Genomic DNA, 17,901 nt, shown 5'->3' with positions numbered 1-17,901 from the left:
ATGAGCACTTGATGTTCCTCAAAGCAGAAAGTCCCAGAAAGTGGTAGGTGAAGTGAAAGCATAAACTGCTATTTTTCTATTTTGGAAAATTCTTAGTGACAGGGAGGACTGGTTGGGAAAGTAGAAGTGATAGGAACCTTGGGAAGAAGCAATGGTGCTATCTTAAACTCCACAACAGCTGTTGATTTTAATGAGCTTGATAATGACTTGGGCAAAATTCCAAACTCCAGAATCTTTGACTTATAACCTGCTGCTGCTGCTGCTGCTGCTGCTTTGGCAGTCCTCAAAGGGGCAGTCTATCTAAGGCATGTTACTGCTTACTGAGGCTTTGCCCTACAACCAGTAAAATCATCAAGAGAAGCCAAATGCTGGTGGCTCATGCCTGTAATACTAGCTGTCTGTCAGGATCCTTTGAGATCAGTGGATCATGGTTCAGAACCAGCTCAAATAGACAAATCTGAGAGATGTTTATCTCCCATTAAGTGCCAAATGGCCAAAAGTAGAGTTGTGGCTCAAATAGTAGGGAGTCAGCTTTGAGCAAAGAAGCCAAGCAAGAGCTCAAGGCCTCCGGTTCAAGTTGTAGTACCAGCACAAATCAAAGAAAAACAAAATCACAAGGACACCATGTGTGTGTCCAAGGTTAAAGGAATTTTGACTTATGCCCCATTCTTGGAGGTAAAAGGAGACAAACTTGGGGAGAATATTTGTATAAAAGAGGATCCTGCCTCTGAAGTGCAGAGAGATCCAGCCAGCTCTTATCTTCAAGCTCCATACCTTCGTGAACTTTTGATTTTTTAAATCTCTTTAGAGCCCAGGCATGAGAAGCTTTAAGATGAGATCTCTTCTTAGAATGATTTCCTGTTTGCCAAATTTTAATTTATCCAGATTACTTACCAAATTTCCCTGCATTTGAGTTCTAGGAAGTATACCTTTTTTACAATTTATAGAATTCAAATCGTCTCCCAATTTCTTCCAAGTTATTTGAGGAAGTCCCATGTTCTGAAAAGAGGTGCTTCTCCTTATTAACCCTGTTTTGTGACCCTGTGTTCTGCTCAACTGTGCACCTCCTTGACCCCACTTTCCACTAAACAATATCATCCATCCTCTTGTTGTTACTGAGTGTAGAAACAGAGGAGAGATTTCCATGAACAGTTTCCTCTGGGAGCAGAGTCACTAACGTCAAGATGTGATCATTTTTGTGCAAGTTATCCCAGGTTATGAGAAAAGTGAATGGAAAACCCTAAAGCATGTTTGTTGGGTTTCTGAGTCTCTCTGGGCATCTCAGAGGATGAGGAGGCTGGAATGTAGAGTATTCCAGAGGCAATGGGAAGACATAGGAGTTTGTTGCACCAATAGTTTACCTAGTTTAATAGTAAATGAATTTTCCTCATCTGTTTTGCTTAGTTTGATCATTTTAGTATGTGTAAGTTGGTCTTTGTTCTTCATGTTGACTCCAGACAGAAGAACATGTCTGGGAGGAAATAACTCTATACTTCATCTTCTCATGTCTGGAGGGATAAGAGAAATAAAGAAGGGCTCCCCAGCCAGGCAAATCCTAGCCTGTGCCTGTAGGCAGCAGCCTGATGCTTGAAGATGGGTTTGTGTCAACAGACATGGGTTTTTATTTGTTTATGAACAAGTTTTTGAGTTCTGGTTCTGTGGATTAAAAACTGAGTCAGCTGGGAATCTGTACTGAACTTCCCATTTTTGCTTTTTAAAATTTGGTGATACAGTCTCCTTGACATGATGGGCAGCATAAAAACCCAAGTTTTGAAGAGATGCCTGGTCTCTTCCAGATCTTCAGTCTTCTCTTGTGCCCCCATGTAACAACTCCTTCCCGATGTGACTCTTTGTGATCTGATTGTGGGTAGCCAATATCAAGTACTCTCCCAATCATCGAAGAATGAATGCATAAACAAACCTCTCTCAATTTGGTGAGCACTTTCCTTGAAAGAGCCTACTTTGGTTATACAAAGAATTTTGTTAGTGAGGAATTTACAGTGCAGATTATTCGACATATCTTACATACGGGCTCTTAGCCTGGGATCAGAAGAGTTTGTTTCAGTCTGGGACTTGGTAAAGAAGGTAGCCTAAATCTCACAAATCTTTAAAATCTTGAATAGAGAGCACTGAAAAGTCATAAGATAGTATAAAATATGTAGCTTTTGCCAAATTGTCATTGGATCTTTGGACTCTCTAATGGTTAATAGAATGTAATCATTATACTACTTGGCGTTATCTGCTTTTGGAAGTATCATTCCCTTGTCCCATTTTCTTTGGTAATGGCAAATACAGTGTTGACTTGTCAAATGCCTCTTCTAGAAAAAAATCCCACTCTACCCTCCATAGTCACTTTCCTCTTCAACTAAACCTTGAGGAACACTAAGAGAAAAGTTTATGGATAGACTACTATGTTGTCTAGTAAGTTGTATGGAACACAAGTGGAATGCAATTCTTGTTCCTGGAACTCACTGATGTCCTTTCTTCTGGTATTATCTCACTTGTTGTTGATCACAAGGCAGGGATGGGTGAGTCACATGGTAGATTAGAGGTGGTGAAAACTCAGCTCTGAGATATTGAACAGCTTGATCAAGATCACCAAGCTAGTAGATGTGGAAATGGACTCAGGTAGAACCCAGGTCTCCTGATTTCTGGTTGTTCCAAACGGTCCCAGAATTCATGTCAGTAAAGCACACAGACAGTACAAAGATGGTCATGAAGGAAGAGGTTCATTTAATTTGTAATTTTAAAGACCCAGGAAGCATGCCAAATAGTAAAGCGGCCACACAAAGAAGCACAGAGGTGAGAGTCATGGGCAGAGGGAGAGAGAACTGCAGAGACAAAGCCTTTATTGAGGTTTCCAAGGAAAAAAGTGTAGCAAAGCAGGCAGCTTTAGCATTGAATACTGGGAATTGCTACATCAAGGACTGGTGCATAGAGCTGTCAGCTGACTGGTGCCTGGCCCTGGTATTGGCCTGGTATGTTAGAGGAATCCAGGAATATCCTAGATGAAAAGATTAGTGGAATCTGTGAGCTATGGATTGAGCAAGCATTGTTTTCTGTCTCCAGAAATGAGCTATCCCCTAGGAGACAGGCACCCTTCCAGGTTAACAAGGCCCCAGACATCTGAGCCCTAAATACAGAGAGCAGAAAGACCAGACCAACATATTGGCTGTTCCTCCTGAATGAGGGCAGCTGACCTGCACTACCCAATTGTGTCACCCACTTTCAGGATGCTTATAGTCAGGCTATTACTGCTCCATTAAATAGTGAGTGATCTTTTCCCCCTAACCATAGGGATGAACTCTTAACTACTGATCACACACCTCTCCTTTTTACCTTGATAAAGCATGTAGCCAAGGAATGCAAATTTCTTCATCCTAGGCAGAAAAATTGGAAATAACTATTTTTTCAGAATTGGTATATTTTCAGCATCACACATGAGGTATCAGTCATTTGTGATTGGGAGAAAAGAGCTTACACAGAAGCTTACAGCATTGCCAAAATGACAGTTCATTTTTCACAAGGATCTATGATATTCATTTGTTGAAACTTTATTACTTTTGTAACCTAATTCAATTTATCCCATTTTATTGCTTTTCAGGGCAGTGCTACCTAAGTTGCCTCTCTCGTCCTCTAGATAAGGATGTTTCTCCTTTCATTATGAGCATGATGGTTTCTAGATTAAAGCAGCCTGCTCAATATAACTGTTTCCTGTGGAGTTACTCTTCTTTGAGCTATCTCTACTCTCATAGCATTTTTATGAAGATAAATATTGGCAGTGATTGATGAAGCATTTTTGTGAATAATCACTTCTAGTCCTCATTGTCTGCTTAGAGTAGATATTTTATTAAAAATATCTTCCTGCATTCTTAGAAATAGGCAAATAACAATAGAAATGTTTTAGCTATATTTTGGTAAAGAATATTTCAGTAGTATCAAATTAACTTTAAAATAAATAGGTGTCAGGAGAACTGGTTTAAAAGCTGAAATGGCTCATCATTTTGAGATACCCTGGAGATATTTTAGGGAATAAAATTTCTACACAAATGAAAGGAGATCTACACAAATGAAAATTCATAAAGATACTTCCACTTATCCATCCAATTGGAAGCTGCCAGTTCACGGAATTAAAATTTACAAGCTATGAATGTGAGCAGTAACCATACTTACTGCATGAATCATGGAGCAAATGTCATTTACATGCATAATTCACACGCACTGCATGTTTTTTAAAGGTTAAAGTAATAGATTTGTTTAGATTATATTTTGAAATTAAAAATTGCCCTCATTTTTCTTTATAAAAAATCATAGGCTACAGTTATTTGAAAGCTTGTAAGAGCTCTGTCCTTGAGCTATTTCTGCTACATCTGGGAGCATGGGGGATTTAATATAATTTCCAGGAGCAATATTGTGTGAAGACCCAGTGTGGCAGGTTCAGAGAAGCAGGCACATGCCTGCCCTTTCTTTGGAAAAGAAGAAAATGCAGTGAGCTGGCCCTGCTTGCTGGGTAGTATCTGATGCTCATACCTTCTTTTGACGACACAAATTTCTTTATACAGCTCTATTATTTTTAGCCACAGATGAGTGTGAATTTCCTTAAGTTTTCCCTTAAGAAATCTATATGAATAACTTTCTGGACGTGGCTTCAGTAATTTTTGACTTCCTAGGTCCGTGCTTTTTCACTTAGGCTACATGTTCTTGGGGGTAATTCCTTAACTCCATGTTCTTGGTGGTAACTCCTCAGTGCTTTTGGCTTTAGGCCACTTGTATCAGATCTCCCTAGGAGACTTAAAAATAGGTACCCTTGGGCCTGGAGTGTAGCCTAGTGGTAGAGTGTTTGCCTAGAATTCACAAAGCTCTGGGTTCATTTCCTTGGTACCACATACACAGGGAAAAAAAAGCCAAAAGTGATGTTGTGGCTCCAGTGGTAGAGCGCTAGTCTTGAGAAAGTTCAAGGTATCCTGGCACCTTAACCTGAAATTTTGGAGGACAGGTGCTAGGGCTCCATCTTTAGCATTGCTTTAAGGCCCTGGTAGTTGTGGTGCTTAGGGACATCAGAGAACTCTTAACACTGCACAGAACCAATGTCACTTCTTATCTGGAAACTAAAGTGGCTTCTGATGTAGTACCTCTGTTGATACCTTAACATCTCTAAGGCCATGATTTCTTAAACTTGTCTTGACACTAGAATTCTAGAGGATGTGATTGAATGACTCTTAGGTTGGACCTGGTTGATTCAAATTATAAGAACATGAGAAAAGTGAAGTAGAGAATTAGTTTGAACACAGTTGCTGGTCTGTGGCCCACATTGTGGTTACAATGACCTCTTTATGTTCTGTGTCACCCCATAGCCAGCTTCTACTTGATCCCTTCTGTGGTTCTGCTCTTGCTATAAAACCCATGCTCTTAATGGTGGCCTTCTGGGGTCTGATGCTCATTATTGATTCTCCAGTTTGGTCCCTAACACTGCTTTTGAGTTACTGACCTCCTTTTAGAGTGGCCTCTTCACCATTACTTCAGCATCCCCATTTCAGTGACTTTGTGACATTTGTTACCTTCCCATGGAGCCTTTTCCCAAAAGGCATGTAGCAGGTCTCTTCTTTCCTACCACCTTTCTGTCCAAATCCTTCTTTCATTTCTTTCCCTCTCCATCACTTTACCCTGCTTTGTTTTCTTCACAAGTCTTTTATCCAACAAATACAAATTATATATGAATTTACCATTTATTACTCTTTACACTCAAGAAAATGTAAAGTATGTGTGATAGTTCACTTGGTATCTATCCATGGGAATATGGTCTGCAATCGAGTGACAGGCGATAGGTGAGAACAATTTGCTCCTCCCCTTGGTTATTGTGGAACAGGCAACAGCCTTTACTGGAGCTTGTTGACATTGTATTAGCATCTTCCTAACAGTCACTTCCCTTCTCCTACTTCAGTGGGTGAAATAATGAAAGCAGTGGTTACATCAGACTTGGCAATTTCACTCCACGTTCAGTGACGGTACAGAGGAATGGTGCCTATGAGTTTCTCATGGGATTCATTTACCTGAATAACAAGTTTAATTTTTGATGGGAGGGGGTGTTTAAGGGAAGTGGATTGAGGTTTTGTTTTCTTTGTGAAATTTTATACTAAGTAGATTAAAGAAAGTGAATTTGAACTTTGAAAATCTATATCCAAATGTTTTATGAAGCCTAATTGGGTTTGTAGAACATTGAGAAATCATTCAAACTTAAAGAAGAGACAAACTTGATACAAGAGACAAGATTGATATAGGCTGTTTTATTTTTTAATGCCTGTTTCCTGCTAATGGGGGCAATGCTTTCTGGACATGAGGATGAGTCCTTGGTACATCCTGACAACTGGCCTGACCTACATTGAAGTGTGACTCTTGCCTACGAGTATCTATCTGTATGTGCCCTTGAATTTCAGGAATACCCTATATCTGGCTCCTTACCACATCAGAAAAGCAGCTTCTTAGGGAAAAAAGCCTCAAATAGTTGAAATAGAATTCATCAGGTTATAGAATCTGATAGGGAGGAAATTTGTGTTGCTCAGCTGAACAATGCCTGGACTTCATGTTTTCTTTATATCATCTGTCCTGTTATTTGAACCACTTTTGGGTTTATCTTTCATACTGCCATATAAAAATTACAGTGTCATTCCTTTCTTCTCATTCAAAATTAGCTTTAATTATTAGAGCAATAATGGGGTCTGATGTTCTTTGTACAACCACTCTATGACTAAAAGATATAAAAGGTTAGTAAAAAGTGAGTCTTCCTTAAGGAAAAACAGTATTTTTTAGCTATAAAATAGCCTACAACTTGCTTTTTTCCCTTGACCAAATCATAAAGGATGAATAAAGAGCTGCATAATATCCTACTACCCAAATATACTTTAATTTCTTTGGCCAGTTAACCATCAAGAAAGTTAAAGTTTTATTGTTGACTATTATGATAATGAGATTAAATATTTTTATACTTTTATCACTATATATTTACAAATATGTGAATTTGGGGGTATCTAGGAGATATATTCTCTTCAGTGTTCTGCCACTTTATGCCATTGTTGTTAACTGTTCATCTCCATATGAATTTTGTCTGTAATCCTGGCAATAAGATAAATGCCTAGGTAGAGAATTATTCAGTCAAAAAACTTATAAATATAAAATGCTGTAGTTATTGTGAAATTACTCTGTAAAATGTTTTACACTTTAAAGTCACTTTTCTTTTGTGATCAGTTGGAACATATCGAGCATAAGCCTATTTTATTTGATGATGTTTATTTTATAAGTTGAGATGTAACAAATCATTTCTGTCCTGTCTCAGATAAAGAGATCAGTCTACTAGGAGCCAGGAATTGCACATAACTGCAAATATTAAATGGGATTCTAATTAGTTCTTGTAAAACAATAAAATAAGGTATAAACCAACAAAATAAATATGATGCCTATAAATCCCTTAGCATAGTACCTGACCCATGGATAGTGATTGTGGAGGCATAGAGGGGTGATAGTATGGGGATATGGTGCTGGTTTTTTATGATTATGGCTGTTTTTTAACACAATTTTTGAGCAATCATCTCTGATCTGAAGGTTGGCACTCTCCTACTGGTTTTCCAAGTCAGTTGCCATCTTTTAAATTAGGAATTGTAGACGTTTTTCCAGTGATTCAACCCATTGTTTTGGGATTTTAGATTTGCCTCCAAAAGAGGACTGTTTTATACTAAACTTCCTCATCTGGATAGCAGAGTGGGCTGGCACACGCCACTAACCTTGGGCTGCGTTGTCCTGGGACTCTAGCTCCAAAGATAGACTCCTGGCTTTCTAAGAGTTATACTGATACTTTCTTATTGGGTTAGAGACAATACAGATATAATTATATCAATCTAGTGTTTTCCTTTTTGGAGGCCTTATATTTGAAATTAAGGATGGTTTGTGAATAAGCACCAAATAGATTTTAAGAGGCTATACTCTAGTTCTAGTTCCCATAGGTGATGATTTAAGTGGACTTAGAGCTGAGTGAGATCAACTGTATTGGCAGTGTGAGCCTCTCCAGAAGTGTGAGAGATGACCTCAATGTCAATGTCTTGGATGGAAGACCTCTTCCATGAAATTAGACCTTGATGAAACTTTACTGAACAGGGTCTTGATTTCTCCCTTAAACAGAGATGTTCATCTACATATAGACAGTTGCTAGGCAGAGAAAATGAACAGAAATGGCTGATTTCTTTGTGTATGTTTCGAAGGCAGGTCAGTGGTAACCAGTTTTGTGCGTATGAGATTTCATACTGCTTATTTTTTTCTAAGAAAGGGCAGAATCTCTCAGTGGTTAAGAATTATCCCCTTGCTCCAAAATGGGACTCTCATGGGAATAATATGGAAGTCACCTAGGTAGCAAAGCTAATCAAAGGCCTGGCTCTGAAATGTCTACACATACACTTACATGTGCAGAATTAGGAAAATATATTAAAAAATGAGAACTGTAAGAGAAAGCTCCAATAGTTCAATTGACAAACAGTAGTTGCACATATTCTTGGGATACAGGGGAATATTTTTGACATACACATGGTACAGTGGTCAAATTAGAGCAATAGCATATCCATCACTCATCATCTAGCACCCAGGAAGTTCCTGCACTGGAGCTGCAGAGAATGGAATGACTCCTTCTATAATGTGGACAGGGAAAGCCTAAGGCTGCTTCACCGAAGTGTGCATTTACAATCACCAGAAGCTTTCCAGTTACTATATCTAGATGAGGTATTCAGAATTAAAGCCAAATCTTTATTGTACAGGCTGCTATAAGACTATATATTTTCATTCATTTGTGTATTGAGTTGTGATATCCCAAGTCCTGTGTTCCAGGAAGATGTATGTGAGAGAGACAGGCTCCTATCTTTTCACAGAAGATAGTCTGGTGAAGGAAGTTAGCCTCCCGGACATAACTCTACCAGACACCAGTTAGCCAGAATTGTAGCCAAGGCACTGGAAGAACTGCAGTGGCCGAACTCAGAGGATATCAGCTGAGACTGGTCAAGCCTTTCATGTTCTAGTTAAGCATTTAATGCCATATCTTTGTTCAGCTCAGTCACAAAGGACTACACTTGCCTATCAGGAGATTGGTTTGGACTACATTGTTTGACCCATATATCATTTTAAATTTGATGACATGGTTTAAAGGTTTAGTCTTTTAAAAATGATACAAAAGGCTTATTGTAATATATAATGAATATTTAATGTAATATATACCTACAATAAACTTTAATTCTATTCATCATCTCTATTGCTGTTTTAATTCTTTATCTTTCTCCCATCTAACCATCAAATACTTGGGGAGGTGGGCAGAGCTCTGGACTAGTGAGTGCTGAGAAAGCAATAGAAAATGAGAGAGTCAGGATGGCACAGATGTTCTCAGCGCTGTGGGAACCCAAATCTTAGCATAACTAGAGAAAGCACCCAGTTGTCTCCTGGCCACAGACTGTGCATCCCCTTTCCAGTTGATTATCTTCTACAATCACACCGGCCCCTGCAGATGGTAGGAAAGTGCCTGCAGCCTACGTTCTGCAGTGGAGAAAATGTCTAGAGTCTTTCCTGGGCATTTTCACTTTCAATAAGAGCATGCCGACTTTCCTGAAAGAAGGAAGAAAATAGAGATTCAGTCCAGACCTGGATGATCTCATCCATATGTGGAGAAAACCCAGGCATGTGACACTGCCAGTGTCCCCTTTCAAGTCATCCTCCTCCTCTTTCGTGAGTTGCACACCGAAAAACAACTACCACCAGTGCCATATGGCTTCAAAGATCAAAGGCCCTTCTTCCGAATATATTTCTAGCCTACTTTACTTCAAACATCTTAAACATATGCCTGCAGATGGGAAGCTTGGAGCATTAAAGAGGTAGAGCCCATGTGTATGAGGCGTGTATGTGGCCCTGCAGGATAGTTCTCACCCTGTGTCTGCCTTGCTTTTTAGGTTCGCATCTTCACGTACCTCATTGGACGAGAGGCTGCTTTTGCAGATAACCTCAAATGGATGGCCTGTGCCAACAAAGGTGGGTCTCCTTGGCATGTTCTACTCTGATCACTGCCTTTGTATGTGTCGAGTTAGAAAAAGATATAAAGAATCTGAGAACGGTAAGAGAAGGCTACAATATTTTAATGGACAGCCAGTAATTTCCCATATTCTTGGGGTACAAGGTGATACTTTGGCACACATACACCATGTACAGTAATCAAATTAGAGCACTAGTATACCCATCACCTCAGATATTTATCATTTCTTCATGCTGAGGATTTTCAAAATCTCTCCCCACTATTTTTAAATATACATTAAATGAAGCATGCCCTAATGTACTATAGAATTCTGGAATTTAATTCTCCTCTTTAGCTGGATTTTTATACCTGTTACCCAGCCTTTCTAAATCCCTGCCTCTGCCTTTCTTGTCCTGTAATAACCATTATTCTACTCTCTACTTAAAATAAGACCATAATTTTTAGCTTCTTCATGTGAAAGATAATAGGCTATGACTCTGATATCTATTTCTACTTGATGACTAATTGATCTATAACAGTTCTTTCCAAAATGTGTACATAAATTTTGACAATACCGTCAAGTGGAGTGATTAAGTCTCTTCACTCTGTTGTTTAGTAGTCGTGTAGTCTTGGGAGAATTTCTATGGCAGAGACAAACTAACTGTAAATCTTCTCTCACCATACCCAGCAGGAAGGCAGGATGTTGAGACTCAATCTGGGTGCTACACTCTGAGGGAACTTAGCTAGAGGTATTCTGGACTAAGACATTTAGGGGCTAGTATGGGATGTTCATGCTCTCTTCTGATACTGGAAATACAGAGGTTCCATGTTTCAAACGAAAATAGCTGAGAGATGCTGCCCTCACCATCTACATCCTAGGTAGGATAAACTGTTACATGACAACCCTGTGTATCAAGCCACAGAAATTCCTGACATTTCCCCATATGACTTAGTTAAATTTAATCTACCCAGGACTCTAATATCATTAATGGGGGTGATAAAAGTAGTTCTTTCGAGTTTTTTGCTTTTGTAATTGACAAAACATGTTGTATAATTCAATGTTGTACAATTCAATGTATATATATAATATATATGTATATCATATATACACATAAATACATACATGGTGAACAGGCCAAATTAAGGTAGTTAAAATATACATTGCCTCCTATATTTACCATTTGTTTGTGATGAGAACACTTAGAATTTCTAGGTATATGATGCATTGTTGGTAACTATTGTGGCCATTTTGCACAATGCTGAAACATAATAGGAAGGGAAGCCACATGCTTTCCAGTTTAATAAGGAGTTCTTTTTCATTTTACTTCAGATCCAGGAAGATAAAACATGCCAAGACAATAGTAGATTCCCAGCTCCCCAGATTTCAAACCCAGCCTCCACCATCCACCGAAAGTTACACAAACTATGTGGACCTCAGTATGTCACCAACAGACGAGCAGTGACAATGCCAGCCCAATACCAATTATAGGCATGAAATACACATAATAGTCATGAAAGCAAAGCCTTTAGCTCAGCCCTGGCTTACAAGTACCTTACATGTTCCTTGTGTTGATATCACAGGCTCCCCCAAGAACAGCTTTGTACGCTTACTTCATCTTGGCTGCTCTAACAGAGCCCAGCTTGAATATTACTCAGAGTATAGATTTCCTTTAATGTTTGAAAAATAGGTAAACTAACTGTTAGTCCTAACAAAGAAAGGTATGGCATGTCATATAGTAGTTAATATTGATGGATTCATTTATTGGTCTCCTAAGCCAGCCATCATAAAACTTAGTGTTTAGACGAAAGAGGAATCAATGAAAGGTTTGTAGGTCTTTACTGCAGTTTTGGAGACAGCAGAAAAAGTTATTTTAGTTGCATATAACTAAAGTTGCTCCCTGAAATTAAAAAAAAAAGTTGTGGAAAGGAAATGACTCAGAATCTTGAGAGGGAAGGAAGGTTGGGTCCCTTGAAAGATTGGGAGGTGTATTTTTGTTTTTATGTTCTCTCTCTCTCTCTCTCTCTCTCTCTCTCTCTCTCTCTCTCTCTCTCTCTCTCTCTCTCTCTCTCTCTCTCTCTCTCTCCTCTCTCTCTCTCTCTCTCCTCTCTCTCTCTCTCTCTCTTCCTGCCACAGCTCTACTTCTTTTACCTAGGCCAGCTTCAAACTTCTATCCTCAAATCTCAACCTCATAAATATCTACAATTACAGGTGTGAGCCACTGATACCTGGCATATTTTGGTTTTTCTTCACTTGTATATAGCATTATTTTTGTTATTGTTGTTATCTTACTTCCTCTCTCCCTGTCACTCTTTCTTCCTGTCTATCTTTCAGTACTAAGATTTAAACTCAGGGCCTTGCACTTTAATTTTCTTCTATTTAGAAAAATCTTTTAAAAATTATTGTAATGTTGATGTACAGAGGGGTTGCAGTTACATAAGTCAGGAATTGAGTACATTTCTTTTTAAACAGTGTCATTCCCTCCCTTATTTTCTCCCAGTGTTTTTTTTGCCTCCCAACCCCCTTCTCCCCACAGATATATAATTCATTTCCAACATAATGTCTAGTGTGCTGAATTACTGTAGCCTTTGTCCCACCATTTCTGTGCTTCCCCTTCTCTTCCCCAAATCAGATTAAGTTACAGACAAGACAAAAGGTACAGTAAATCCGATGGATAGTAAAAGACAAAAAAATTCACTTGAACATGTTAAATGAAACAGGACTCTAAACATTCACACAGTGGAACCAAAAGAGAATACTCTTAGGAGAGGATAGTAAGGGTTCGGGTTCAGTAGCTATACACATATGATCTTATATAAGGATTCTTATCAAAATGGAAACAAGAAGCTTTTTTTACTTTTTCTGATTCTTTTTTTCCTGTTTTCCCCCTTTTGCCAGAGTTTCAAAAAAACCTTTTAAGCAAGATTTAATTTCTTCACATCAAAAAGGAAGAGCTGCACAGGTCTTTAATATTTCCTTGAAGCTCTAAAATAACACATTCTATAATTTACTGTATTGGCTGGTTTACCTCATGAGAAGGGATCAATAATTCTGCTCATCGCATGGTAAAGTGTTTGGCCTCATTTCAAGGGAAAATAGAGGAGGAACATAGACATTGGTAAGGGAGATTGAGTTAAATTCCAGATTTCCTCTGAGTTTTAGGTCCTGCTTACAGTTTGGAACTTTGGTGGCATTTGAAAATTTGAGTGAGCTGCATTTTCCCAATTTTTTTTCCTGTATTCTGTGGTCTTGGAAAAAGAGTTCATTTCCATTTTTTAAATTTAAAAGAAATGTTGTTATTCCAGTTACACCAGAATGGGGTTCTTCCCATCAGCTAGTGTGCATTTAGTCATGGGTTATTGTTTTTACCAGCTGATGAAAATTACTCAAATTGAAGTTTTGTCTTCATCAACTAATACTGCACCATAATTTAGCTTTAGTCATTGTTTATAAGAATCTTTGAAGTATCCTTTTGAAGACAATTTAGTTAACTCAGGGCCTGGCTATAAAATATAACCTTGAAGATTTCTTTTTAAAAAATTTATTTTATTGTTGGGGTGAAGAGAATATAACCTTTAAGTTTTCTAAATTCTGAGTACAGCGACTTGGAAAATCCTAGGAAATAATGGTAGCTGTCCAGTGGGATGGGCTGTGGATTTCATAGTGTGGCTCTTCTTCCTGTCCAAATCCAGTTATTTCCTTCCCTACCACAATCAGCCTCTCCCTATGCTTTTCTTCTGTGAAGGCTTGGGAATTAAATGTCATTGTTTGCTTCTCTTCAAAGTAGCACTTTCCATCAAAACCTTAGGTTCCACTCATCTGTGCCCATGTAAACACTGGCTTTATATTGCGTCAGTCATAGGGTTTTTATCCACGTAACATCAGTGAGCAAGTATCCGTCTATGGTCCCTAATTAAATCATTGTGTATAGTATAGAGGCAGCATAACATTTGTCATCTCAAGTGACATGAGGTCCAAAATCCCACCCACTTACATATTTTCACTCTGACTCAGACAACTTATTCACTGAAATGAACCATCAGCATTCTGGGCCCGGATCAGATACAGGGAGATGCCAAGAAAAAACTTGATAACTGATTGATTGAGCTGCCTGATCACCAAGAGAAGGATCGAGAGTGTAAAGACCACTGTGCCATCCCTATTTAAAGGCCCCACAGTATCCTCTTGCATGTCTAGTAGCCATAACCATGGAAACAAGTTGCTTTTTTTATGCTGGTCCTAGGGATTGAACTCAAAGCTCAGATGCTGTTCCTGAGCTTTTTTACTTGACTATCACTACCAATTAAAACACAGCTGTACTCTCCGCTTTATGGTACCTAATTTGAAATAAGAATATCACAGGCTTTCATACTCAGGCTGGGTTTGATCCTTGATCCTTAGATGTGGGCCACAGGTGCCCAGCTAGTCAATCTACTTGTAAAATCTGCAGAAGTCGGGAGCTTATAGGTTTGTTTAAGTCTATGCATAAATAGGTTCTCTCATGAGGGAACCAGTTCAAATAAGGCAAAGTGCATGCCATTTTAAATATATCAAACAATCCTTGCCACTGTAGAATGGCACATAGAATATAAAATACTGCATTTACAACATTGCCATAAACAACTGACCTGAGAAAACAGAAAAGAGGGACTAACCCAGACATCCCAAAAAGTCAAGATGGCTTCTGTAATATTCAGAGTGCTAAGATTTTAAATAAGCAGTGGCTGATTCTCATTTAAGAGTCATGGTTAGTTGAGTGTTTTCCAGCTGTGCAAATAAAGAAGACTTCTTATCCAATCAGTCATCATTATTGGATCCAATGGAAATGCCTCATGTGTCTCTCTTGGTTGTCTCCTTTATTTAGCCTTTTCAGGGCATTAAAGGTCATTCACACATTATTTGAAAGTGAAATGATGGCCTAGCCCTTGTGGATAGCTAAGTCTTCAACTTTTTTCCAACAGTAAATTCTTATTTTGGTATACCTTTGCAAATAGCTTCAGCTTTATACTAACAGAATGATTTCTGATAGGAGTTGTAGAAATGTGACAGCCAAAATATTTTGCTAAAGCTAACTGTGGTTGTGCACATCTGTAATCATGACTTAGAAGGTGGAGGCAGGAGGATTGCCACTTCCAGGGCTCACATTTGCATAAGTCAGGTAATGGATTTCTAATGTTTCATGTTTCTAACATGGAATTACAATTTAAAACACACTAGGATTTACACAAGAGAAGATTTATTCCTGAATCTGCATTTAGTCTACTAGTTTCAATCAGGACTTCCAGTCTTTCTCATACTAGGACCACAGGATTCTCTCCCTGGTTGTCACTCTCCCTCTAGTCAGTTCTCTCTATCACCAAGAACATGTGCCCTTCAACTTTCATGGCATAACAGAACTTTTACTTGTTTATGAACTTCAGAAAATAATACACGGAGGCAGTAAGCTGCTTATCCACAAATTATCAAGATTGTTCTTGATTTCCAGTTGTGTGTTTGTGTTTGTACGTGTGTGTAAGTGTAATTCTGATGAAGAGGAAGATGAGAAAATACATGGAGGGTCTTCCAAGAATGCTGTTCTTCCACAGGACATGCACATAGCACTGTGTTACTTACCATTGACTTTCCAACTTCTGTACATCCCATGTCATTTACTGCTTAGGGCCCTATTATAGATAACCAGTGGGCACAAGCTCCCTTGTTTTCAGCCTGCCTTACTTAAGAAGAGGAATAATCTTTGGAAAGATTTTGGGAGCTAAACTCACTACAAACAAAGGTACAACAAATCACTGATCTAATCAGAATCACTGAGATTTAAACTTTACCATAGGAGGTAGACAGCAGGGTCTGCTTGCCGAAGATAAATGTAGGGAGGCTCAAACGTGATGTCATTGCAGAGAGGAGTGTTGAATAATGTGTCGATGGAGCATCTCATACCAAAGCAGCTTTTATACCAAGACCTCCCAGACATGCCGAAGTCAGGGTGGTAAAACCTCAGGAATACAAAGCACGAAGCTACATATGGCTTGTTATACTGAGAAGTGGTAACCCAGAGTGAACTCTGCGATGAAAGAAGGTAAATAAATTGATGTTATGTAGAAAAATGAGCAGATCATTTGTAATAGGTGGCTAATTTCAGCATTAATTACTTCTTGGTAATTACTGAATGATTGCTGATCCTGTTCTCTTACATGATATATGAAGTCCAAAAAGGCACATTAAAGAAGAGAATAAACATTCAAGAGCTAGAATTTAACAGGGGTGCAGGGAGAAGGAGAAAGGGGAAAAGGGCAAGCTGGCTCAAAGGGAAACAAAGGAAGTGTCTATGGTTATAGCAAAGATTCCAGCCTTAGCAACATCCAATTATCCATCATGTGTTAACTAGATCCATGCATTCATTACGTAAAGCTTATATAAAAGCAATAAAAGATCCAAGAACGTTTTAAATTTTATTTAAGGGGTCAGAATCAACTTTGTATGAGCTTCATAGCATGTCTTATTAATATTACTTTTTATAATTCAGAGGTTTTTTTCACCTTTTATATATGTGTATACTTACTTGGTCTCTATATTGAAACATAAGTTAAAACTATGTCTTGGATTCGGAGTAAACTGTGGATGCAAATTATAGGCCATTGCCAGGAACTTCCGAAGTCAGTGGAATGCTTCCTGTCCCCACTCTCAACATTTCCAACTGCAATACAAGAATCACTGATTTAAAAACTTTCCACGGTGGAAGAACTCTGAGGACCCTATCTTTTCCATTCTGAGAAGATGCAGTAGCTCTTGGGGTTGAAAGCCAAGGTTTAGGGGCTCGATGAATCTGGATAGAATAAGTCACTAATGCTTGGAGTATCTCTTTTCTTCCCTCTACAGTGGTCACATAAGTTTACCTCGCATTTCTCATGTTCCAAGGGTAGTACGCAAGGTGAATGCCTGGAAAGCTTCAGCACTACTAACAGGGAATATGCCTGTGTTCCCCTTTCTAATAAGAAGACTATTCCAATCAGCCAACACAGTGCTAACATTTCACTCAGCAAACAAGTAGGCAAGCAAGTCAGAATCCATTGACAGATGGGTGAGGGTTCTGAAGACATGGAAGCAGGAGTAGGTTCTTTCAGGAGTGTTGGAGACCATCTCTCTGAAGAAAATCCTTAATGGTTTAAAGGACAAAGAGGTGTCATCCTTGGAAAGCTAGATTATGAGTGTTCTGGGAAGATAGCACAGCAAGTCAAAGGAATAGCTTAGCCTATGTAAACAGGAGAAAGAAGGCAGACAAGCCGAAGCAGGGCACAGGGGGAAAAGTGGAGTAGAGGAGCCCAATCTAGTCAGTAGAAGCCACAACTGGATTTATTCCTAACTCAATCTAGGATGGGCTTGTAATATTTTAGCCAGCGATTAATGATTTACTTCATACTTCCCTCTCCGCAGTGAGAAACCTAGACAATGTGTGAGCTTTATAAGGAGATGGTAGCTGCCCCCTGACTGAAATGTGACAAAAATCTTGGAGTAAATGAAGGCACTGGAGAGAGGGAAATGAGTTTTGATGTATTTTAGAGACTATACTGAAAACCTGCTGGTGAGTTAGACTTGAGGCAGGATAAGCAATGATGGGGACTGTGGATAATTCTTAGGTTTGGGGCCTCACTGGGCAGAGATACTGTTGCCAAGGTGGGGAAGAGTAATGGAGAGAAATGGGTGTGGTGAGGAAGGAAAGAGCCAGCTTTGGGTGATTTCAGTATGAGGTTCCAGTTGGCTTAACCAGCAGAGGTATCCACTTAGCTTTGGGTCTGTAGCTACAGGGAGTTGGGTTTTTGTAACTTTCAGGACTATAACTTTGATACACAAGGCCAAATGAGGATAATTGTTCAGCTCA

The 17,901-nt window shown here is 38.9% G+C and overlaps 1 protein-coding gene across 2 annotated transcripts in view; it reads left to right on the top strand.

Moving 5' to 3' along the window:
* Positions 1–17,901, top strand: part of Cacna2d3 (calcium voltage-gated channel auxiliary subunit alpha2delta 3) — an 846,818-nt gene that overhangs the window by 521,696 nt on the left and 307,221 nt on the right. For both annotated transcript variants that reach the window (XM_090320869.1, XM_090320861.1), the window contains exon 12: positions 9,972–10,050. In XM_090320869.1, the coding sequence (XP_090176995.1) occupies positions 9,972–10,050 (79 nt within the window). The remainder of the gene's footprint in view (positions 1–9,971; positions 10,051–17,901) is intronic.

The sequence above is a fragment of the Megascapheus bottae genome, chromosome 2 (genome assembly GCF_031878675.1).
Source record: "Megascapheus bottae isolate mThoBot1 chromosome 2, mThoBot2.hap1, whole genome shotgun sequence".
Taxonomy (NCBI): domain Eukaryota; kingdom Metazoa; phylum Chordata; class Mammalia; order Rodentia; family Geomyidae; genus Megascapheus; species Megascapheus bottae.
Note: the sequence above shows the minus strand (reverse complement) of the source record. Positions and strands in the feature narration are given on the sequence as shown.